Source organism: Chelonoidis abingdonii, chromosome 2 (assembly GCF_003597395.2).
Source record: "Chelonoidis abingdonii isolate Lonesome George chromosome 2, CheloAbing_2.0, whole genome shotgun sequence".
NCBI classification, from domain to species: Eukaryota; Metazoa; Chordata; order Testudines; family Testudinidae; genus Chelonoidis; species Chelonoidis abingdonii.
Genome location: NC_133770.1, coordinates 64,756,583 through 64,782,583, shown reverse-complemented (window position 1 = coordinate 64,782,583; position 26,001 = coordinate 64,756,583). Strand labels below are relative to the sequence as shown.

At 45.9% G+C, this 26,001-nt stretch overlaps 1 protein-coding gene across 1 annotated transcript in view; it reads right to left on the bottom strand.

Moving 5' to 3' along the window:
* Window positions 1-6,510: 6,510 nt before the first annotated feature.
* Window positions 6,511-26,001, bottom strand: part of STK31 (serine/threonine kinase 31) — a 116,566-nt gene continuing 97,075 nt past the window's right edge. The window contains exons 22-23 of the mRNA XM_032773865.1: window positions 20,608-20,676; window positions 6,511-8,268 (exon numbers count right to left, since the gene is read on the bottom strand). Coding sequence (XP_032629756.1) covers window positions 8,038-8,268; window positions 20,608-20,676 — 300 coding nt within the window. The 3' untranslated portion in view covers window positions 6,511-8,037. The remainder of the gene's footprint in view (window positions 8,269-20,607; window positions 20,677-26,001) is intronic.

Below are 26,001 nucleotides of genomic sequence, written 5' to 3'. Positions count from 1 at the left end.
AAACGCTTCCACTTGGCCAAATATGTCGCTCTAGTGGAAGGCTTCCTGCTACCCAGGAGCACCTGTTGCACCGGGGCAGAGCAACACAGCTCAGACTGGATCAGCCACTCAGGAGCCATGCCGTGAGGTGGAGGGACTGAAGGTCTGGATGACGCAGTTTGCTGTGGTCCTGAATGATCAGGTCCAGGTGAAGGAGGCAGGGGGACAGGGTAGGCTATGGATAGGTCTAGCAACATGGTGTATCAGTGCTGCCAAGGCCACGCTGGAGCTATCATGATTAAGCAGGTTTTGTCCCTGCGTACTTTCAGTAGGACCCTGTGGACGAGCGGAAATGGTGGGAAGGCGTAGAGCAGGTGTGCCGTCCACGGTATAAGGAAGGCGTCCGCCACTGAACCCAGTGAGAGGCCTTGAAAGGAGCAGAACATGTGGCATTTCCTGTTCCCGCGGGACACAAAGCGGTCTATCAGGGGAAACCCCCACCTCCGGAAGAGCAGAAGAGCAAAAGAGCAACGTTGGGGCGAAGTGACCATTCGTGGGAAAGGAAGGATCTGCTGAGGTGATCTGCCAGTGTGTTCCGAATTCCCGGGAGAAAGGACGGGATGAGGTGTATAGAGTGGGCTATGCAGAAGTCCCAAAGACTTAAGGTTTCTTGACACAGGGGTGAAGATCTCGTGCCGCCCTGCTTGTTTGTGTAGTGCATGGCCGTTGTGTTGTCAGTGAATACTGACACACAACGGCCCTGTAGGTGCTGTCAGAATGTCTGGCAAGTGAGGCTGACTGCTCTCAGCTCCCGGACGTTGATGTGGAGAGTCAGCTCTTGAGATGACCAAAGGCCCTGGATGCGTAGGTGTCCGAGGTGAGCCCCCCAACCCAGGGATGATGCGAACGTTGTCAGGGACGCCGAGGGCTGGGGCGGATGGAACGGGAGGCCCTGCACACACCATGGCGGGATCCAGCCACCACTGTAAGGAGTCTAGGAAGGTCGGGGGAATGACGACGACCATGTCCAGAGGATCCCTGGCTGGTCGGTATTGTGAGTTGAGCCACGACTGGAGGGGCCGGAGGCGCAGTCTGGCGTAGTCCGTTACGAACGTACAGGCCACCATGTGGCCCAGGAGAGCGAGGCAAATGCGCACCAAAGTCAACGGCACCGCTCGCAGTCTCCGGATGATGGCTGCCATAGTCTGGAATCGTGGCAGTGGTAGACAGGCTTTGGCAAGAGTGGAGTCCAGGGTGACGCCAATAAATTCTATCCTCTGAGTGGGGATCAGAGTCGATTTTTCCGCACTGATCATTAGACCGAGATGTAGGAAAAGGTCCTTGACAATGTGGACGTGACTGAGGACACGTGCCTCGGAGGTCCCGCAAATGAGCCAGTCGTCTAGATACGGAAACACATGTATCCGACTGCGGCGGAGGTGGGCGGTGACTACAGCCATACATTTGGTGAATACTCTTGGGGCTGTAGAGAATCCGAACGGGAGGACCGCGAACTGAAAATGTCGGCGGTTGGCCACGAACCGGAGGAACCTCCTGTGAGGTGGCAAGATGGCTATGCAGAAGTAGGCATCTTTCATGTCAAGGGCAGCATACCAGTCTCCAGGATCCAGGGATGGAATAACGGTCCCCAGGGATACCATACGGAACTTCAACTTTACATGTATCTGTTGAGTTCCCACAGATCGAGGATGGGTCTGAGACCTCCCTTTGCCTTGGGGATTAGGAAGTAGCGGGAGTAAAACCCCTTGCCCCGCTCGTGCTCCAGTACCTCCTCTATGGCTCCTTTGGCGAGGAGCGATTGCTCCTCCTGCAGGAGGAGTTGCTCGTGAGAGGGGTCCCTGAAGAGGGACAAGGGAGGAGGATGGAAGGGGAGGGTTTGAAATAAATTGGAGGTGGCATCCAAATTCCAGCATGCGTAAGACTCAACAGTCTGATGTTAGCTGGGACCACGCAGGGAGGAAAAAGGAAAGACGGTTGGAAAAAGGAGGGGATGGATCCTTTAAAGAAACTGGTGCAACGCCCTTGGGCGCACCTTCAGAAGGAAGGCTTTGGCCCTGAGGAAGGCTTTGAGGAGCTTTGGTTTTGGCCTCCTTGGTTGCCTGATTGCCTTCGGCGACTGGTTCTGCCTCGCCGTCTGGCGAAGTCTTGCCTCTGCCGGGGCTGAGGGTAAGGGCGGTGCGGTTAGGGCCGGAAGAGCCAGCGCTGGGTCACCAGCATGTGCATTCCTAACGAGCGCATAATGACCCTGTTGTCTTTTAGGCTCTGCAGCCTAGGGTCAGTTTTATCCGAAAATAGCCCTTGGCCCTGAAATGGGAGATCCTGGATCATGTGTTGGAGCTCCGGGGGGGAGGCCGGAAACCTGTAGCCACGAGATACGGCGCATAGTCACGCCAGAGGCCAGAGTCCTGGCAGCTTAATCTGCGGCATCCAAAGAAGCCTGGAGGGAAGTTCTTGCCACCTTCTTTCCTTTGTCAAGGATGGCCGAGAACTCCTGCCGGGCGTCTTGTGGAAGCAACTCCTTGAATTTATCCACTGCCGCCCAGGTGTTATAACTATAGCGGCTAAGGAGAGCTTGCTGGTTGGACACGCGGAGTTGGAGAGCCCGTGCCAAATAGACTTTGCACCCTAACAAGTCCATGCGTCTCGCCTCCTTTGATTTAGGGGCTGGTGCCTGCTGACCATGGCATTCCCTCTCGTTGACCAACTGGACAACAAGGGAGTAGGATGGACATAGAGATATTCATAGCCCTTGGAAGCACCATATATTTACGCACAACTCGCGCCGCCAGTGGGACAGAGGCCGGAGACTGCCAGATGGTAGTGGCGTTGGCCTGTATGGTCCTAATGAAGGGAAGAGCCACTCTAGTGGAGGTATCTATGACAAAATGTCCACCACTGGGTCCTGTACCTCCGGGACCTCCTCACCTTGCAAGTTGATATTTTGTGCAACACGCCTGAGGAGGTCCTGGTGGGCCCTGAGATCAATCAGTAGAGGGTCAATAGAAGAGGTTCCAGCTACAGCCTCATCAGGGGAGGATGAAGACGAGAGACCTGGAACCAGCAGGTCTGATGAGGATTCCGCCTGGTGGATGGTCTGCGTCTCCCCGGGGATGTGGGAATCCTGAGGCTGGGTCAACCCTTCCTCCATAGGAGGAGGAGGGGGGCGGGTGATTGTGTCTTCCGGAGCCCGGTGTTCTGAGGTGGCCGAACGCGATTGACCTGGTTGAGAGCCTTGGGCCTGATGGTACGCCCAAGGCATCCAGAAACCCCATTGCTGCGGCCCATGATCTTGAGGTTGGGGTTCCTGAAACAATGCAGCACGCACATCAGTGTCCGGGGCGTATGCACTATCCGCCTGAGAGGACACGGAAGGGTGCCGGGACAGCCGAGGAGCCGAGTGAAGCTGGTATGAGTCCTTCGCTCTCATTGCTGGAGATCTCCTCGGTGCTGGGGATCGGTACCGGAAGCCATAGCGGTGCCGAGAACGAGATCGGGACCTGCAACCAGCGCAGTGCCGGGAGGTCGACCTGGATCTCGACGGTCTGCAGCGCGACCGGCTGCGAGAGTCTCAGTGCTGGGAGTGGTGCCTAGAGCCAGAGCGGTACTGAGAGTACAGGGCAGGATGAGAGGTGGATCGGTGCCGCAAGTATGACCGGTACCGCCTAGGTGAGTGGTGCCGGGACTGCGAGCGGCGTCTTGACCGGGACCGTCTGTGGGACCTCGAGCGGTACCGGGACCTGGATTGAGATCGGTGCCGGCTTGTCGAGTCCATCGAAGGAGGTCTCATAGCAGCTGGCTTGCCTCTGGAATGCAGGACCCGCACCGGCGGTGCCGGGGGTTGAGGCAGGGCAGACTCAGTCATCGCAATAAGGTCCCTGGCTGAGGCGAATGTCTCCGGTGTGGAGGGGACTGCAAGCTCAACCACAGGCCTCTGAGGGGAGCTCTCAAGGACTGGACTTGACGGCCCTCTCGGAACCGGAGTCGACGGTACCACAGTCGTCGGTGCCGCAGCAGGAGTAGGGGCCAGGCAATCCAAACGAGTCTGCATTGCAGGAGTGGTGGGAGCTGAGAGTCTTCAACCAGGTCCCTGTGCCGGAGAAGGCCGGTGCCGAGGTGTTTTGGCGGAGCTGGCGCGGTCCGGTGCCGGAGGAGCACTGTCAGTGCTTGGTGCCAAGGACGGAGGGTTCAGGGCTGTCTCCATAAGGAGAGTCTTTAAGCGAAAGTCCCTCTCCTTTTTTGTCCGCAGCTTAAAGGCCTTACAAATGCGGCACTTATCGGAGATGTGCGATTCCCCCAGGCACTTTAGGCAAGAGTCATGGGGATCGCTCGTGGGCATCAGCTTCTTACAGGCCGAGCACGGTTTAAATCCCGGTGAACCGGGCATGGGCCCCGGCACCGGGTGTGGGGAAGGGCTAATGCCCAAACCCCGCTAAACTATGTACACTAACTAAGAACTATAAAAACTAATTACACTATATACTGATTAACTACATACAACAAGAGATCAGGTGAACAAGGAGAAGCTAGGGAAGTGGAGGACAGCTAAGCTGCGCTCCACTGTTCCAACGACCAACACGGGCAGTAAGAAGGAACTGAGGAGGGGTCGGGTTGGCAGGGGTATATATCCAGCGCCATAGTGGCGCCACTCCAGGGGGCGACCTGCCGACCCACCAGAGTTGCTAGGGTAAAAATCTTCCGACGAACATGCACACACGGCGTGCACACCTAACTGGAATGGATATGAGCAATCACTCGAAGAAGAACCTCCAATTACAGTAAGTACCCTCCACTTCTTCAAGTCACAATTATGGCCCTGAGGGAGCGAGGGGTGATAGGAACTCCCACTATGACCTTTTCTGGTTAGACCACTAAGTTATAAGGGTGACAACTTTGGTAGGAATGACCACCGTGGAGCTGGTATCTGAGATCGCATCTGAATTTCCTTTTTTAATGAATTGCTAACAAGATTCTGTTTTGGTTCTATTTCAGATCCGATTCTATTGCTGAGTGGTCAGATTGGTCTGCTCACTGGGGATCAGCAGACAGGTACTTTGTTCTGGAGGTTCCTATCTTGAGCTCCAGAATCTGTGATTTCTTGTAGAAAATAAAGTCAGAGATTAAACTGGGGGGGGGAATAAATAAATAAAAAAGGAGAGAGAAAACAAAAAGACAAAACAAGAGCAATAATATTCTCTCATAAACTAAGTTTCACTTAGCCAAGATGACAAAAATGAGATGCCACTCTCATTAGATTGTGAAAAAGTTCTAATATGATTATGCACACCGGTGAGCTTATTAGGCATAGCTTTTTCTTGATTGGGTAAAAATGTTAAGACAGGTGTAATCAGGTGGTGCTGTTACACAGTCTTCCAAGATCTTCTTAATGTGCAAGCAAATGTTCAGTCTTGGGAAGACATGCTATGTATTACTTTTTATTATTCACGGTTCTTTGCAGAGGGACTGAGCAAGCAGCAGAAGTCTTTGCTCTCTGCCTAGATCTGATGGAAGTCAATTCTTGAGGCAGAACTGCTTTCTGAGAACAGAGCACTCGTGACAGATTGAGATTTCTGGAAGAAAAGATTACAGCATCCTGTCCCAGGATTGGTGTGTGTGTTTAAATAGAACAAGTCACATTTAGAATATACTCAGACTCCACATCAGTGGGATGCAGACCCAACAACAGCTTCCACAATAAGTAGTGGTATTCTTACAAGTACCACTCCTCATGGTGCCAAAATGAGATGTTATGCACAGTAGATTGATAACACCATCCTTCCTCTACTCTCTTACATGCTTTGTTCATTAGTGAACTAGTTAATGACATTTAAATTATCATTAGGCATTGGTGCTAACTTTCACTAAAACAAACAAGAACAGATTCCCTTTTTTCAGAGCTATTGTTTCAGGCTCTCTGCAAACTCCAGCATCACTACATTGGTTACATTTGGTTCATATTTTAAAGGTTTTCTTCATAACAAGGGCTAGAAATTTTTTTATTCAAGATGCAAGCTTTAGATTGTAAGTTCTTTGAGGAACAGACCATCTTTTGGTTCATGTTTGTATAGCACATCGCCCAGCGGAGTCCTTCTTCATGATTGGGGGTCCTAGGTGAACCATAGTATAAGCAACAACAAGATTACAGTTTAGATTCTAGGGCACAAGAAAGCATGTTGAGGGGACTTGTGTATACTATACCTCCCCAACCTGAACCTTCAACGCAGTATCTAAAGTAAAAATGAAATATTAGGTTAGCTTTCTAGATGATGCTTACTGCTGCATTTATTTAAAACATACCCCTGAAACAATTAAAGTTTTACTGAAGAATATGAAAGTACTGATTTTAAAATGTTGTATATTTTATTCCTTTTTACTCTAATGATAATGCACATTTTAATATACTATGCATCTGTGACTTTTTTGTAATCAAAATTCATTTGTCAACCTTAAATAATTTTAAAACCAAAACCACTTTACAAAGATTTTGCTATCACTAATTTTTATTATAGATACATATATCTGAAAATCAGTGTCCTCTAATCAGAAAAATAAGACATTTTAATAAAATATTCTATAACAAAACAAAGTCCAAAAAACAAATCAAATATCATTTAAAGCTGAAATACCACCTCCAGCAAAACATTAACGTTACAGAAGCAATTCCAAGACTGCATCTTAAGTCCAGCATTGACTGTATCACTGTATGAAACTTCTGAGCCTTTCCTCAAAACAAAAAACACAACACTGTACACTCTTCAAATGGTAATGGTCTATGACAGCAATTCTGTTAAAAGTTCCCCTACACACACTAGTCTCCGGCTAAAACGCTGTCCAAGAGCAATATCACCAGTCAAGAGCAACACCCTGTGGCCAGATATATTCTTACAGGAATTATGTCTCTGGTTCCTTTTCTTTTCCATTGCTGCTCCCTCCTTCCCATTTCGGTCTCCAAATATGCTACTGAATGAAAGAGTGACTCAACGGTGGCTTCAATAAACATGCAAGTCAGGAGTTCTTGCACCCAAGTAGTTATAAATAGACTTGTTCCAAATTTTGCATAATACTTTGAGTTTTTATTCTTTTGTTCATTCAAACAACCCTACCCTCCCCCCCAGGGTGAAAATCTGCAGTCTTCAAAATATATTTAGACAAACATTCAGAAATCTTATTTATGTTTGTCAGGGATCAAAACCTGGAAGATACTAAATGATTTCTTATAAAAAACACCCCCTCCCCCCCACACTTTTATAAACAGACAAGCAAGATTTTCTTGCGATAACTAGTCCTGGTATTTTATTTGGCCAGACAGGTGGCATGGAGGCAGTACTGCAAAGATGAGACAGACACAATATCCTTGGCCTTTTGCCAACTAAGTCAGAAGGGCTCAAACATACCTTGCTTGGACTCTGAGGAGGGAAAATAGGCTTGTTAGCTCTCTTCACTTAGTACATTCTGCTGACCAGTTCTCAAAGCACCATGGGTGGTTTTTGTCTTGGAGGCAGCTGCTGTTGGAATACCTGCCTGGCTATCTGACAAAACACATCACTGGCCACTCAGTAAGAGCAGCAGTCATCTATTTTAAAAGAAACATCTTGGAAGGGAACAGAGCAAGAGCTGGGGTAAGAGGAAGAGGATAGCAGGCATAAAAAGGAGACATGATGCCACATGCCTGATCTCCTGGTATCTGGCTAACAGCTCTACCACCAGTAGATAACAATTCCTTGAAAGGTCCTCAGAATGGTCAAAATGAAAAAGCAAAGCACTGACAAACTTAAGTCCATTTCTCCTTGCTACTGCCTTAATTAGCATCATCATGCTCTTAACCTCAAACAGTTATCCAGAAACATACTTTTTTAAAAGAAATCCCAACGAAGGGACCACACCTGTAATTACACAAAAATGGTTAGGCTTACCAAATCCTATATTTGAGCATAGGACAACTACTTTCAGATCCCTTGGAACTTTTTCTTTCTTTTTTTTTTTTTTAGAACTCAAACAAAATAAAAATAACTGAAGCAAATGGCTGGCGAGTCCTCTGGCCTACTGAGAAAGGTCCATCTCCTTCTCATCATCATCTGTTTTCTTGTCAGAACTGATTATGACCTCGTCTTTTTCCTCTGCCTTTTCACATTCAAGTTCTTCACCAGGTTCATTCTGTGGTGGAGTTGGGATCACATCAGGCAACAAGAAACAGTCATCATTCAGCACTTGCTCAGCTGTCATTCTGTTACTGCAGATGAGATTCAAGAGTAGAGATTTAACCTTATCATCCTAAAAGAAAACAAAAGGGAAGAGGGAGAGAAAAGCAAGTGAAAAGAGTTTTACTTAGCAGGAGAAACATGCAGGCCTCCAACTCCATAAATGCCCATTAACAAGTCAAATATTTCCTCAATGCTTCTTACAAGTACTTGGAGCCCAGAAATACTACACATGCAAAAAAGAAGTGATGACCTAATAGAATTCCAATACTGAGCACATTGAACGGAGGTGGTACTGTTAAACTTTTAACCCTCGTGGATCTCACACTGAGGCAATGTCTTCAGTAACATGTTATGGTCCACAGTGCCAGTTTCCACAGCCATTATAAATGGATGATATCAACTGTTTTTATTTGCCAGCATTGCAGAAATCCTGAACACTAGTAGGACATTTAAAAGGTCAATTAAAACTGCCTTGTGCCCTCCACTACATTCATTTTAGTTACTGTAATTTTTGTCAGGCTCAAGATTTACTTTTCCACTTATCAGAGGGGTAGCCGTGTTAGTCTGGATCTGTGAAAGCAGCAGAGAATCCTGTGGCACCTTATAGACTAACAGAGGTTTTGGAGCGTGAGCTTTCGTGGGTGAATACCCACTTCGTCAGACGCACCTGCAGGTGCGTCTGACGAAGTGGGTATTCACCCACGAAAGCTCACGCTCCAAAACCTCTGTTAGTCTATAAGGTGCCACAGGATTCTCTGCTGCTTTCACTTTTCCACTTGTTAGTCCCAACTCTGACAGATAAAGAAAAAATGGAAAGTAAACCAACAGCGGCTAAATTTATCATCAGCCCTTCATTTATAACTTAATATTTGGACTCTACAGTCCAAAAGCTTAACACATTAAAAGTGCTGGAAAATGAAAAAAAACAATAAGTTGCTGAGGAATAGAACACAATTCTCGATTTGAGCAAGAGGCCTAATAAACACAGATTCCTGTTAACTGATTTGAGAACTAGATTCCGAAAATGTTCAGGCACGCTGTAAAAGAGAACCACTTCTATAAAGGCTAGTGTTTGGCATTCTCCCCAAGTTAGCACCATCTTTAGCTAGCTTTAATAAAAGAAAGAATACTGAAATACTTGCCTCTCTCATTTCCCCCCACCTAGTACAGAGGACTTCTTTTTCTGTTGGGTCTGCTTCACAGTTGCTGTGACAGATAGGAGCGCACGCCAGTGGTCAGACAAGGGGGCTAAACCAAGGATCCTGGATTCAATTCCCACCTCTTCCACTGACTAGCAGGGTGAGACGGGAGAATTAACCTCTCTGTCTTATTTGTCAAATGGGCATAATAGTTGCTGACCTCAAAGGTGCGTGAGGTTAAATAATGTTTACAAAGCACTTGAAATCCTTCCATGAAAGTCTCTACAGAAATGAAAAGTGTAAGTGCATTTATACATTTATTTGTTTTGCAATGTGCTGCATGACTATGAAACTGTTTTTGTAGAGTGAAAAAAATATTAAAGGGTGATTTGACGATTAACTATTTAATAGCTTGGCGAATTATGTTTGGATATTTGAAATTCACAACACATGATCATTTTGAATTGGAAATGAAGGTTACTTACCTGTAACCAGAGTTCTTCGAGATGGCTCTGCATATTCACACTCACGGGTACTTGCCACTTTGTGGTGTCTTGCAGTAGAACCCTTTTCTAGCAGCTAAAGCAGTGTTTCTCAACCTTTTTGATACCAGGGAGCAGCTTATAAAACTGGAAGCTGCCTTCCTAAGCTGTGTCAGGGAAATCTCAGGGACCAGCAAGGAGGCTGCCATGGACCAGTCGCTGAGGAACACTGAGCTAGAGCACTCTTGTACCCCGCCCCCCCCCACACACTGAGGGGGAGGCTCTGAAGGGGGCGGATTAATATGAAAATCAGACACCACCTTCCATAAGAACTGAGGATCAAGTCTAAGGACTACTTTATCCTCAGGAAAAGTAGTAAAACATGGATCAGCTGACATAATGGCTATACCAAGGGCCATTTTGATATATAAATGATAAAACGAACATTTAGCCAATGGTTGGAGATTTTACCAATATAATCAAAACCAAACTGAGGTTCCAAGAAAGGACAGGGTCTCTAACAAGAGGATAAACATTCGATAAACCTTTCATAAACTTTTTAACTGAAGCATGAACAAACAATGATCTATCATCAACTAAAGCATGATATGGGGACATGGCTGCCAATGGACCTTTAATGATGAGTTAGACAACCTTTGATTTTCTTAGTACAGTAAGTATTCCAGGACTCAAGGAATGGAAGCCAATACAGAATAATCAGACTTCTTCTACATCCATATCTGAAACCTGGGCCACTCTAGACAGTAACAGTTTCCAGTGGATCATTTTCCAGCATTAACTAGTATGTTCTGTACAGATGGGGAACATGACTGCTCAAGAGCAGACAGATTCAAAGTCCAATTGCTCACATGATGAAGTGAAGGGACTATGGGTCTCGGTGAAAAACCCTGCCCACTCCTGGAACAGGAGGTCTAGAGACAGAGGGAGGCATATGAAGTCTCCAATGTACAGTTGAAGAAGATCAGTCAACCACCGCTGACATAGCCAAGCCAGGACAAGAAGTATTATCTTTGCTTTCTCCTGACGTGTCTTCCTTATCAGCTAACCCTAAACCTCATCCCCATTTACAGCCTTGCCCTCAGTACATTGGGACGCTGACACTGCTAGAAGAGGGCTCTACAACAAGGTGGCACACTACCCGTAAGTGAGAATCTGTAGGGTCAGCTGAAGAAGAATAGACTGACACTCCTGGTATCAAGGGAACTAAACATTAATCCCAAACAGATATTGATTTAGACACTCTTCAGACGCACTGGGCATTTTGTTTACAGTTTTAATATTTTGTCTAACTTGCTTGCCTATACTTAAAGTTTTTAGTGCTTATAAAACTGGAAGCTGAACTATATAAAATGGTTACTCACTTTTGTAACTGTTGTTCTTCGAGATGTGTTGCTCAGATCCATTCCAATTTAGGTGTGCGCGCGCTGCGTGCACGGCCATCGGAGAAATTTTACCCTAGCAACACCCGGTGGGTCGGCTGTGGAGCCCCCTGGAGTAGTGCCTTCATGGCTCTCAACATATACCCCACCCAACCCAGCGCCTCCTCAGTTCCTTCTTACTGCCCATGATAGTCATTGGAACCGTGAAGTTCTGCTTCACAGGTCTGCACTCTCCCTAGCACTTACAGTTTCGAGTTTATAATAGTTCATAGTTGATAGTTTATAGTAGTTCATAGTTACAGTTGCAGTTAGTTAGTATTAGTGGGTTGGCGGAGGGGGTTCCCCTCCTTCCCAATTTTCTATTAGGCTCGTGCCCAAAGCTCCGGGATTCAAGCCTTGAGGTCCCTGTTCAAAGCCCATGCCAATGGGCGACCCTCACAACTCTTGCCTAAAGTGTCTGGGGGAGCCTCATCAAGCGGACAAGTGCAGGATCTGCAAGGGTTTTCGTCCCCTGACCGAGTAGGACTTTCATCTCAAACAGCTCCTTATGGAGGCAGCTCTTAGCCCCCAACCTTTTGTGGTGCTCCAGGATCCGGAACCGAGCACCTCAGTGTGCCGCAGCCCAGCACTGCGGTTGGATTCTGACTGAGATCTGCTGCACCGACGCTCCCTGGCACAGCAGCCAGCATCATCAACCCAGCACCGCTCCCACTCTCCTGCCCAGAAGTGGCACCGGAAGCCAGAAAAGGCTGACTCACCTCCACAGAGGCAAGCGTCCTTGGAACCACCTCTGGAGGCACGTCCCGCAGGAGACCGCCTAGGGGCACAGTCTATGAGCTTGGCACCATTGACTCCGGCCATGGGAGGAGAGCCGTTGAGTCCGGTACACAGCATGATCTAGGTCCAGGTGCCGTCCACTCCGGATACGTTTATGGTTGCGAGAAACCTTATTGCCATGACGGCATCGGCATCCCCTCAACCTTATGCGGTACCTGCACGTGCAGCTCCGTCCCGAGGCAAGCCAGCCCTGATCTACCCGTCGGCACTGTCGGTCGAGCCACGGCACCAATCTCGTTCTTGGTATCACTCCCGCTCGTAGTCCCGGCATCTCTCTCCTTTGCAGCGCCGGCTGTACTCGTGGCACTGGTCCCGGTTGCGGCACCACTCTTCCCACCAGTCACCGTCGAAGAGCAGATCCCAGACCCAACACCGCTCTCGACGCCACTCATCATCTAAACCCAGTTCCATATCCAGGCACCGTTCCAGGTCCCAGCACCACTCCCCAGCATCACAGCACCGTTCACCATTGCCCCATTGGTGTGACACAGTGCAGATCCACTCGGTACCTCCATGGCCTTCCCATTCCACTTCTCATTCTTCGGGATCGGAGGCAGGGTTGCGCTTCTCAGACTGCCTCCGTGTGGACCATAGCCACGTGCAGAAGCAGGGTCCTGCTCAAGAGCCCACCCAATGGCCGTTCTGGACACCCTGGGCATACCACCAAGCCCAGGGTGCTCCGTCTGGGGCTTCTCGCTCAGCTCCGTCCGAGCCACGAGTGCCAAAGGCTACAGTCACTTGGCCCACCCCAGGAGACATGGAGACTGTGGTGGCTCCTCTTTCCACTACACAATCTTCTCCAACACCAGTTCCTGCTCCAGGCCCTGAGGTTGCTGGCACAGGACAGCTAGGCTTAGTTCAGCAAGAGGCCCTAGATAACCCTTTCCCCCCTGTGGCCTCCTCCTCCTCACCCAATGAGGCGGTGGCAGGCAATGCAGTCTCGGGTCCCCCGCCCATAGACCTCCATGCCCACTAGGACTTCCTGCGCAGGGTGGCCCACAATATGAACTTGCAAGCAGAGAAGGTGGTAGAGGTGGAGGACCTAGTGGTGGATATTCTCAGTGGAAGGATATGAGTTGAGGTGAAGTTTTGTCAAATAAGTATCTATATAGTATTTCATCTCTAGCTTCTGCTTCCTTCTTATGGCCAGCTAAGAACATTCACCAATGACATTTTTTTTATGGTAAGATAAGAAGTGATTTCACTTCTTTGGGTGAGACTGTGATTGTAAGGAAAGTATGAAACCTTCATGAGTCTGTGGATGGGCATATGAGACTATTCTGAATAAACTGATTATAGATAAGCCCTTAAAACCAAAATGGATTTTCCAGAGAACGGGGGCAAGAACCAGAGGACTGAGAGAGGCTTCCAGAAAGAATCAACTGACATACAAGAAATTTGTTTAAAAACAGATACTAACTTTCCATAACTGTTCTTCAAGATGTGCTGTTCATGTCTATTCCAATGTAGGTATGTGCGCGTTATCTCCACTGCTACCAGAGAGTTTTTCCCTCAGTGGTATCCGTCGAGTCAGCAATGGTGCCGCCTAGAGTCGTGCCCTCATAGCACCAGTATATAGAGTCCGGCTGCCCCCCTCAGTTCTTTCTTGCCGGCCAACTATGGCAGAGGAGTAGGATGGTGGGGGGTTTTCTTCTTTGAGTGCTTCTCATGTCCATTCCAATGTAGGTGACTCCCAAGCAGATGTAGGAGGAAGGTTCAGAGTTCAACAACAAGCTGACTGTAGCACTGCTCTGCCAAATTCATTATCATCTCTGGCTTGCTGAGTGAAGGCATAGTAAGCTGCAAAAGTGCAGACCAAAGACCATATTGTTGCTCTGCAGATATCTTGGATGGGAACCTGTGCCACGAATGTAGCTGAAGATGCTTGGGCCTTTGTGGAATGTGTCGTCAGGACGAGAGCAGGACTTTGAGCAGGACGTAGCACACATAGATACAAGAAGTGATCCACAATTAAATTCTCTCGGTTGGGACTGGGAGGCCTTCCATCCCGTCTGCCTCCGCCATGAAAAATTGAGTAGTTTCCTAAATGATTTAGTCCTTTCCATGTAAAAGGCAAGTGCCACCTGACATCCAATGAATGGAGCCTCTGTTCCTGGCTGTTGATGCGGTTTTCAGTAGAAGACTGGGAAAAAAATGTCCTGATTGTTATGGAATTGCACCACCATATTTAGGAGAAGGGCTGGGTGAGGGCGCATTTGGACCTTATCCTTGAAGACCACGTATGGAGGATCTGAAGTAAGAGCCCTGATCTCCGAGAATCTTCTGGTCTAGGTGATGGCTACCAAGGGCTCCAATGGGGGGGATCACTGAGTCTTAACATCAGGTTAAGGTCCCAGGGCAGGATCAGCTGTCTCACCTATGGGTACAACCTATGCAGCCCCTTGCAAGGGGGGGAGGGATAGCTCAGTGGTTTGAGCATTGGCCTGCTAAACCCAGGGTTGTGAGTTCAATCCTTGAAGAAGCCATTTAGGGATCTGGGGCAAAAATCTGTCAGGGGATTGGTTCTGCTTTGAGCAGGGGGTTGGACTAGATGACCTCCTGAGGTCCCTTCCAACCCTGATATTCTATGAAAGCAACTACCAGAGCGAGTTTGCAAAGATGGACCTGCTGTTCACCCATGGGTGAAAAGCCAAGATCGCTACCAGGTGGACTCTAATTGAAGATACCGATAGCCCTTGCTGCTTGAGGTTTAGCAAGTAGTCCAGAATACACAGTATTGATGAATGCATGGGCAAGACCTCTTTCTGCACCTTTTTTGTGCTGACCAGATTGAGAACCTTTTTCACTTCATCAGGTATGTGACCCAAGCGGATGGTTTTCTGCTCCCTAGAAAAACCTCTTGAACTGGACCTGAGCATGCTACCTCCAAGGGGTTCAGCCATGGAGCTTCTAGGCCACGAGATGGAGGAAATCGGGTTCGGATGATGTAAACATCCATGAACCTGGGAGATGAGATCTGGAAGAAGGTAGGCTGACTGGTGTTTCCACCGAAAGGTCCAGAAGGGTGGTAAACCAGTGCTGGTAAGGCTAGGCCAGGGCAATCAGGACCAGATTCATGCCTTCCTCTCAGACCCTCAGTAGGACCTTGCACATGAGTGGAAAGGGGAGGAATACATAGCAGAGATAGTCTCTCCAAGGGAGGAGAAACGCATCCATGAGAGGGCCCAAACTGGGAATCAGGTGAAGAGGGTGCTAAGCCCCTGCCCTGGGGGCTGCTGTGGAGCCTGCAGGCTCGGAGCATGTACACAGTGGAAATAGCTCTTCCTCTCCTCGCCTTAGCTGAGGGGGCTGAGAGGATTCACTGTGCCAGCACTGTGCAGGGCTTTGACACGTGAAGGGCTAGGCTAGGCCCCAGGCCGGAGGGTCTTGGGCTTTCCCGGGGCACCGACCCAGCCAAAGGCAGTGGGGGAAGGAAAGAGCCTGCTGGCCAGGCTGCTGGTGAGCTGAGCGCTCTGACCAGGGCTAGTTCTCCACACAGTGCTGAGAGCGGGACAGGCGAAGGGGCAAAGCAGGGAGAGGACAGCGAAAGGGGGAGCATGTAAAGGGCCGATCGGTGGGTAGCAGAGGCAATACGGAACTGGCTGCCAGCTGGTGCCTGCCCACAGTCACCAGCCACCGCAGCTCACAGTGCACAGCAGCCAGCGCTGGCCAGAAACGGGACAGGGCCCTGCTCGCCGAGAGCTGGCATGTAGCGGCGGCTGCACCAATGGACCGGCAGGAGGAATGGCCAGCCCTGCACACTGAATCTTCGTCCCGCCACCAGCTTTACACATCCACTCCCATCATCAGCCACTGGACTCCCCACTCACCACTGGTGGGTAGGTGACTGGTAAGCAGGGATCCAGCCAGCAGCAGGACTCACCAGAATGATGGAGGGTAGACAGAAAAATACAGGACAATTTGCCCGCAGGAGGGCTTAAATATGGGACTGTCCCTTTAAAAATGGCAAAGAGTCCTGTGTCACCTTATAGACTAAAAATGGGATGTCTGGTCACCCAAAGCCTGCTTAGACCCCAACAATAGTCTGGCAGGATCAGGCCCATGGGCTGACAAGGACTGAGTAGGAGGCCTCCTCTTATAGCTCCTACCCCACCTCTTATGGAAATCCTGCCTCAATTGGGGCTGGTAGAAATAGGGCAATGGTTCGGGTTTAAAGTGTTTCCTTGATGGGGCCAGGGTGTGTAGCTCTAGGGACTTCAGTGTGGCCCTCGAATCCTTCCAAGTTATGAAGTTTAGAGTCAGTCTGTTCTGAAAAAACAGAGAAGCGTCTTGAAGATTGATACCGGGCTCGGTACCAGGCCGTGGTTCCTGTACCAAGGGGAATGGCAGAGGGGCTGTACACTCTGACACAACGGAGTATGATCTCCTCATTTGGGACTGGTTGGAACATCCAGGGATTCCAGAAAGGGCATTGCACAGGCATCTGCTCCTGTGCTGGCCAGGCCACGGCAGGAACCTTTAGCTCACGTTGGACCAGTGTCAGCTCACATGGAAAGTGTAAGATTCCGCCTCAGAGTCCGACTGCGAGCAGTTGCTTCTTGGCAACCAGAGTGCAGTGGTATTAACTGGTGGTGGGAGGGAGGTGATCAGTGCTGTGTTATTACCAGTTTCCCCTTCGACAGCAGCTGGGGCCTCGGCTCCGTGGAGTTTCTCACCTCCGGTACCCTATCACACTTGGTGGGGGAAAGCAGTTGTAGTAAGTAAAGGCCCTGATAAAGGCCCAGTATGAGGCCTGAACTAAAATAATGGCCAAGGCTTTGCTAATACAAAGCAAAGTTAAGCTATGAGCCAAAGGCAGGCCCTGCTCACAGAAGCTGGCAAGGAAAGGGCTGATATTGCATAAACATATATCCACCTAGTATTGAAGTATAAACACGGTACCAGAACACCCTATACTGGAACATTCCACAGATAACAAGGAACAGGCCGACCTATCCCAATGACAGGAGCAAAAGGGTAATATGATGGATAGAGTTGTTTTGTTTGAACCAACATGTACAAGGTGAGAGGCGGCACCTGACTACGTAGAAGGATTGCACCTCAATACATCAGGAGTGATGTGTAACTTGTTTGTACCTGTGTATAAGAATGCATCCCTAGGGCGGTGTCTTTGTCTGGCCTAGGGGGCAGTGGAAAGTCCCGCCACTGACTGAGCCGAGTCCAGTGTCCCCGGTCAATTTCTCGTAGTATGACCGGTAGACTAAGTAATCTATGGGGAACAGCAATTGTGTCCATATGGCAATAAACCTGGCCGATGTGCCTTCGTACCTTACTAGACTCTGCGGTCATTGGGGGTTCTCTTCAGGTCTGCTGTGTCAGCTATCTGCAGAGCTGGGGCAGCACACAAGAGGGAACACATGCATGCAGCTGAGTGATATCAACATTGAACAGAGCAGAGCACCACACCGGTAGCATCTGACAACAGCAGTACTGGGAAAGAGAATAGCTCCCTTGCTGCCTCGAACGCCTCCGCCATGGATGGAAGTGCCGGGGCTGTACTCCAATGGCTCTCCCTCAGTGGGGAGTCCAAGGGTACCACACTTGATGGGTCTCTTCCCTGGGCTGGAATCAACAGTACTAAACTGGCAGCTGTTGAGTGCAAATGGCCCGGCACAAGTTGCACTCTGCCGACTTCCCTGAGACTGGTGGACCCCAGAGTTGGGGAGCGCCCCTTTGTCCGTTTTCCTTTGCTTTTTCTTCAGCACCGGTGACTGGAAGTCATGCCGGACGTCCTCTTGAGGCGTAAGCCTCTTCTGTGCTGGAGAACTCTGGCGGTGCCACAAGTCCCAGAACATGGATGAAGAGTTCTTCCTCGGTGCTGGTGAGGCCAAGGTGCACTACCTGTCTCTCAGAGGTAGAGGTGCTCAGTGCCAAGACGGTTTGGCTCAGCTCCAGGGTGTGGAGAACCACCTCCATAATGAGGAATTTAAGTCTCTGGTCTTTGTCCTTTAAGGTACAGGGTTTGAACTCTTTACAAATCCTACAGCGCCTCCCCCAAGCACTTAGGGCAGCTAGAATGGGGATCACTAATGGACATGGGCTTATGGTAAGACGCACATGGCTTAAACCCCGGGGACCGAGGCATGTCCTGGTACCAGGGTAACCAGGATTCTAATCTAATAACTACTAAGTAACACTAAATTGTAAATCCTAGCTACTATAATTAACTATATACAGGGGGTAGGGGAGGTGAGGCAAAATCCACTGAGGAGAGTACTTGCGTGAATGCAAGGACAAGCAGAAGTTCCAGAGACCATCAAGGGCAATAAGAAGAAACTCAGGGGGCAGTGGCTCAACAGGATGCTATATACCGGCACTATGAGGGTGCAACTCCAAGGGGCACCAGAGCAGACCCAATGGATACCACTGAGGGAAAAACTTGCCAGCAGCGGTGCACGCGGTGTGAGCAATGTACACCTTCATTGGAATGGACATGAGCAAGCACTCCAAGTCTTCTTACTGAAATTCTTGGAATCCAAGAGCAGCATGGATGGCTTGCCCCTTGGACTCAGATGCTTCATGTACAAAACATGCAAAGAATGAATCTCAAACTACCAATGATAATATACTGATTGGAACAATATAGCCTGGTGCATTCTAATTTATCACTGATGAAAGGAAATCTTGCTCTCTAACAGTTAAAAACTATAAAAGGAAATTACACTTTACTAGTCCCAACAAGGATTCTTCATTTTTTTTGAGTAGAAAAAGCATTTCTTCACATCTCCAAATGTATTTAAACTACTGGACCAGAGAAGAAAAGTTTGGCAAGCTGGAATCACTCATTTGAGTTTGGATGCACGTAACTCAGAGTACATTTGATAAAAAGTATTTTAGTACAGCGGAAATTATATGACAGCTACTGTTGACCCAGATGATGATGTTCATCTCCTGAGGATTTTGTTATTTCCGTTTTCCTGAAGAATTAAGGTTTTTCTGTATGCCTTAAGTAGCAAGGGGGAAGTTAATTTTTTTCAGTATTTAAGAATTAAACAATGTCACCGGTTTAAAGAGAGGCTGGAATGATTCTCCACTGCCTTGCATTCTGGATAGTCATTTATATCTGTGCAAAGTGACTGCTACATGATACAGAATCAGAATTCTCCACTCATACCTGTGGCAGTCTTTTGCACAGATGCATGTGATTATGCAAGGTGCATGATAGTGGATAATCATGCCTGCTATGTGTTAAACTGCAGACAGATTTCTTCCTGACATTGGTTGTTAGGTATTTCAGCAAACTCCCATTTCAAAGAGATTGTCTTCTCTAACATAACAACGTGCTGAACTATATACTGGGCAAATGGTTCTGGGTAAACTTGGGGTTTTGTTTTGTTTTTTTAACTCCTAGGGCAGTCAGAACTGATACTTTCATGAGAAGTATTCAGTTTTGTTTTTGTCTTACAATATTGTTTTCACAACAGTCTAATCGTTTAACTTTTAATAAATCTGCACAGCTTTCACACGATATGCTAAACTTGTTAGTTTAAAGGATGGTTTCTCAGCCAAAATGAGGGTTGTGTCATTATTCCACAGTTAATGTTTCACATTTGTAATAAACGCTGTATTCCTAGATGACTGTCACTTTTGTACATGTAATCACTGTATAAATACAGTGTGAATTTTTTTTTTTTTTTTACATTTTTACTAAAGATGTGACAATGGCAAACAGGCTATTGTGAATTAGGCACAGGACTTTGCTGGGAGGTTGTTGAAGACTTTGGTAAAAACAAGTATATGGGGAAACAAATGCATAGGAAAGAGTGAAAACAGAGGGACAGAAGGAAGGAGATCCATAAAGCCTTAAATGAAACAGGGCCAGGCTATTTCATAGACCACCTCTTCAATTCTGGTTTGCAGTTTTTCAAATAGATAGTACCCGTTTGTTAAAATTGACATTACCAATAAAATAGTTGATTTCCTGGTTATGGCTAATATTAATGAAATACGAATTTAATATTAACATAAATTAGTGTGCGTTTGATAGTGACACCTAAATTACATGTGAAGGGCACAGAATAAATGTTTTAAAAATGTTCGTTGCTATTACAAAGATCAAGCAATTTCCATTAGAATTAAGGGGTAATCCTTCAGTATTAACATGACAACATAGTTCTTAAAGCAGTTAGGAAGCACTAAGGGCAAAATTTTCAAATGTTGATGTTCAGCACTTCTGAAAAAAACAGATCCTTATTTAGGTGCATAATTTAAGGCATCCACATTTGAAAGTTTTGCCTTAAACTTGTAAAACTGTATGCACGTAAACTAGCTTTACTAGATTAACACATTAGAGGCAAGTGGTTTATTTCTTGTGGAGAACAGGCTCAAATATGAAGAGAACTTCAGCCTCTTCCACCTTTTCAATAATGATTCCATTTGTGTATGCTATTGAGAATTCTTACAGCCCAAATGTCAATTAAACATTTTATAAACATGGCATTTTAATCAAACATTTAATAAAATCAACTAAACAGCACTGGCCTATATTCTGTCTCTCTCACTTAGCTGCCAGATAAGGAAGTTCACATACCATATTAAGTTCATCCACTTCAGGGGTTCCATTATCCTTAATTTTAAATTCGTGGTCTCCAGCAAATAGCTGCAAGTTAAAAATACAATCCCTGCATAACTTCAAATATGATTGTATATGGTTCAGAGAAAAGAAATTAGAGTCTCATCTCTAAAGCATGCTAATATCTCACTTCTAGTTTTACAGAGGGGTAAAAACTGGTCAAGGAGATCTCTTTTTCCAAATGAAATGGGAATAGTAGCTTTGGAAGAAAAGTCTCCAAAAATCCTAAGTACAGACTCACAGTACAAGAAAACCCAAAAGGGCTTCCAGGCTACCTACATTATTCATACAGATATAATAACCACTAAAAATTTTATTTTTGGTATCAAAAGTAGATAAAGCTGTCAGAGGCTCCAAGGGAAGTGAGCAGAGCCTTTTAAAAACAAGATTCACACTCCAGAGTCAAGGATCTGGCTGTAGATGTACTAGAAGAAGCCCTACTAGTATATTGTAAGATGATCAGCCCTGTCTGCCACCCCTCAGTCACACCTGTATCCTACCCATAAGAGCGATAAGGTTCTTGTCATGACTGCCTTGTAAAAAATTCTAAACTATGACCAAAGGAGGCTTGTAGGAGAAACATCTTCAGACTAAGATGGAAACAGATGTATACTAGGCCTATGAGCCTTTACTGTATGGAACAGTGCTTGAGCCCACAACTCTAAAACCTCATGGACAAAACTGAGAATGGCAATTCTCAGTCATTGGCTGGTCCATGCTGCAAGAGCCTTGGAAATATTGACAATCTGACAATTTCTTTTGACGTTTGGAGTAAAGTGCACAATACTGACTAAACAGAGACTTACCTCGCTTCTGATGACAGATAGCAACCTACAGTACTGACCAATGAGGGATATTACATCTTTTCTGCCGAGTCTGGGACAAAACCGTGGCAGCTGTTTAATGCTGCACAGTATCACTGCATAAGAGTTTGTGCCAAACAATAAATACAACCTGTGATGCTGTATGATTGAATATGACCATTTATATAATTGACATAACCACAACTGTAACAAAGCTTGTACAAAGTGTGCCATGTAAGGTGAAAATGGAAAAGTTACAAGCTACAAAATATGATTATCCTGGTTAGATCCATGTATCATCTTTATATCTAAAGTTCTGAATATTGGCTATTATTTGTATCTCAAATGTGTTTGTTCCTGGGTGACTCCTCTCAAATAGATTTACATCAAGGCTAGACACTCATGTGTTGATGGCCCATCAAGGACACTCAGTTCTCACAACTGGCTGTAGAAGAAACTCATCCCGTGCAGACAGCTCTCCCTGAAGATTCCTCAGACACCGTGGGATCAATGGCCAACCTCTGTGACTCAGCAAAACATGTGACATGCTCATGTTACCCTGGAATCCATCTTGAGCCAGTAACTTTCCACAAATGGGCTATGGGCTTTGTTTGGGACAGTAAAAATTCCATGCAAATGGCAGAAGATATAAAAGACCCCTTAAACATCTTCGTTTTGTCTCCATTTCCTGCTTTATTTCTCTGCACTGAATTTCTAACAAGGAAGCTTTAACCAAGGACCGATGACCCCCAATCTGATTCCAGAGAGACTTTTGCAAGCCAGCAGTTTATTCCATTACTGCTTTGATCCTGATCTATAAACACTGAAAATCATTTGTATGTCTATAATCCTTTAACCATTCAATAACTCTCTTCTTTTCCCTCTTTTTTATATTATTAAACCTTTAGTTTTAGCTACTAAAGGATTGGTATCAATGTGATTATTGAGTAAGATGAGTTATATATTGACCTGGCTATGTGGCTGATCCCTTGGGATTGGAAGGACTCTATATCTGATAAAATTGGTTTTCAGTAACCATTGGTCATAAAGTCCAGTGTCTGGGTGGTGAGCTAAAGGCGGGAATGCCTAAGGAGATTGCATTTTTGACCTCTTGTGGTGTGACCAGTGTGGTGATACAGAAGTTCACTTTCGTTATTGGCTTGGTGTAATCTAACGATACAATAACTACCAGTTTGGAATGAGTCTGCCCTATTTCTCAGCAGTCTGTCCTGAATTTGACATTCTCAGCTATGACCCAGTGAGGTACGAGGACGCTACCATATCAATTTGAATTACAAGGGGGCAATTATATGATTACATGTGTATTAATCAATCTGGAATTTGGGCCAGAAACAGACATGTTTCTATGGAACTGACGAGATTTCAGAGGGCTGCTATTGTCACATCATATTACAAACCTTTCTTTAGGTAGAGCCAGCCTTCACCTGCCAATTCTGCACCTCTTTATTCACTTTTCCTCCTCCTCCCATATTGGCCACTTTTTCCTGCCTCTTTCTAGGAACACTGGTACAGCTGCAGCTGTTAGCCATGTTTCAATGCGTGCCACTCCTCAGCCCCCTACTTCTCTCCCACACATACTTTTTTGCTTCACCCTGCCAGCCACCACTAACTCTTGCACCCACTAGGAACTCCCTAGCTCATTTTTCTACAGCTATGAACAACATTTTAAACTAGTTAGGGAATAGAAGGGTTTCTTTCCTTGTGAGAAGTACCAGGTGATTTCCCTCCCCCATACACACTCCCAGTGCCTATGAAGGGCAAGGACATAGAATTTACAGTTTGCCAGGAAGAAACATCTCTAGTACCAAAGTGTTCTTCAGCAGCATTCCAGTGGCCACTGGCACTGCTTAGCAGTCAATGCTGGATAAAGGCACAGCAGACGTTACCACTCCATTCTTAACTCCATCAATGAACCTCTTTCCAGAATACTGAGAAATAGGGGCAACCCCTGCTTACATCAGCACTGAATTTAGGATTGAACTTATTTTGGCCTGAAGCTTGTGTTGCATTCTTTTTATTCTAAGAATGGTGTGTTTTATATGTAAAATTCACATTACTCCCTTTATGCAGGAATCCATATACTTTAACCTATTTATTATACCACGCATGCCCGGCCCTCGTATACTGTGAAAACTCTTTTTCAATCATCTTTAATGTGGCTTTAAACTGTTGAAAACACACAGGAGCCCTATTGCATTAATAAATTACAACTAGCTGTTGTCATGCTAATTAAACATTTGTTAGTTTTGGATTTAAGAATTTCTTGTTTTACTAGAAATAATCCCATTAAATAACACAGAGACTGCTTAATTTTTACCTGTCATTTCCTAAATAAATCATCAAGAAAATAAACACAGCTAGCAATTATCTAACAACACATACATTAAATAAACCATCTAGTACATTTCCATTAACTCAACGACCTAGAGAGGAGAGGTTATCAGCACATCACTCTAGAGTGAGTCTTTACCACTCACTTTCCTCAAATACTCCTTCTTTTCACTTTAGCAAGTCTCTATGAGTCTTTTAGGACTTTAAAATCTGCCTCTCTGATTTTCTCTGTATCAGCCTTCATTAGAGTCTGAAAAAAGAACAGGAGTCCTTGTGGCACCTCAGAGACGAACAAATTTATCTGAACATAAACTTTCGTGGGCTACAGTCCACTTCATCAGAGGAACATATAGGAAGAAGATATAAGAAGATATATATACATACAGAGAACATGGAAGTTGCCATACCAATTCTAAGAGGCTAATTAAGATGAGCTCTTATCAGCAGGAGAAAAAGAACTTTTGTAGTGATACTCAAGATGGCCCATTTTAGACAGCTGACAAGATGATGTGAGGAAAAAAGTGGGAGGAACCAAGCTAACTCTCCCACAAGACATGCGATAGAACTCAGTAGCGGACAGTTTTGAGCACTATAACAAGAATTGGCCTAATCTGATGACAGTTTGTGATTAAAATCGTGAAAAAATAGATGGCACTGTCACAGCCAAAGTTCTCAACATTGGACTTAAGAGAAATGTTGAACACATGCTGAGTACCCTGTAGCCTGTTTCTGTAGCCTTGAACAAAATGCAGGGAAATAGCTGTTTTATTACTGACGCTGTTCAAATCTGGAAGGAATTGAGTGAGAGCTTAAAAAGATAAATATGCAACAATGGAGTTAAATTACAAGCATTAAAAAACCAACGGGACAAGCACTATCTCCAGCTCATTTTCTTGCAAATATTCTCAATACTAGGTACCAGGGTCAAACCTTAACTGCTGAAGAGGAGGAGTTGGCTACGGACATGGACATCCAGCAATCATCCCTCCATAATGCCAACTATAATAAATTTAGCGCCATGGGTGAACCATTAAAGAAATGTATATTTGCTGATGATGTTTTAAGGAAAGTCACACCAGTGAACTGGTGGAAGTAATTTAAGCACTCTGATTCAGAGACTGTGATAATCTCACTTTTAACAGCAGTAGCTTCTTCCGATGGTGTAGAAAGAGTATTTTCTTCCTTTAGACTAATTCAGTCCAAACTGAGAAATCATTTGGGACCTGAAAAAGCATGAAAGCTTGTTTTTCTTTTCCAGACTATGCACAAACAGGAAAATGAAGGTGAAGATGACTGAATTAGCTGCAGAAGCCAATATTTTAAGTTTCTCATGTTGACCTGGCTGACATAGTTGATTTAATTTTTCTTTTGTTTAAAAAAAAATTCACTTAACTATTTTAGTTAAAAACAATTTTAAAAAACTTGGATGTTTAACTAAACTCAAAAATTCATATGCTTGGTTTTGTTAAAATATTATGTGTTTGCTTTTGAAGGAAAAAAAATCCAGAATACATAACATTATTGTTTTAGTTAAATAAAACAATTTAAATATCTCTCTGGTGATGTTCTCCTCCTTATACAGCATGGCAAGAAAATCCTCCAAATATCAATGATTAACCTGTTGAATTGGAGATAGTTCACTTCTCAATGACTACATAAATATCTGCTTCAATTACCTTTGGTAAATGAAATAACCAATCATTCATTTTCTGCTATAGCTGTAAAACTAATCTGAAAAGTTTTCAAAATAAAACCCGTCTGGTTGACAACAGTCAGGTTACCGTTTGTGATCTCAGGGTCCATCATTGCTGTGCCTATGGCGTTTGCTCAATGCAGCGAAAAAAGGCGCCAAAGGTTGTCTGCTGCCTTTCACAAGGGAGGGGGAGGCTGTACCAGCACACCCGGGCAATGTTTCTGCCCCATCAGGCACGTTGCTCTCAACCCGGAGTGGGAACTATGGGATAGCTGAGGAACAGCTACCACAGTGCACCGCTCCTGAATCGATGGTAGCTTGGACCATGGACGCAAGCAATCGATTTTTGTGATCCCACTGTGGACGCGCTAAACTTGATTTTATTAGATCTGTTTGTAATATCGGTTTAAGCTAATTCATAATCGTGCAGTGTAGACGTACCTCAGAGATAGATGTAGGTTTCGTTTTTAGAAGGTTACACACTATATATTTTTGTTTAAGTGA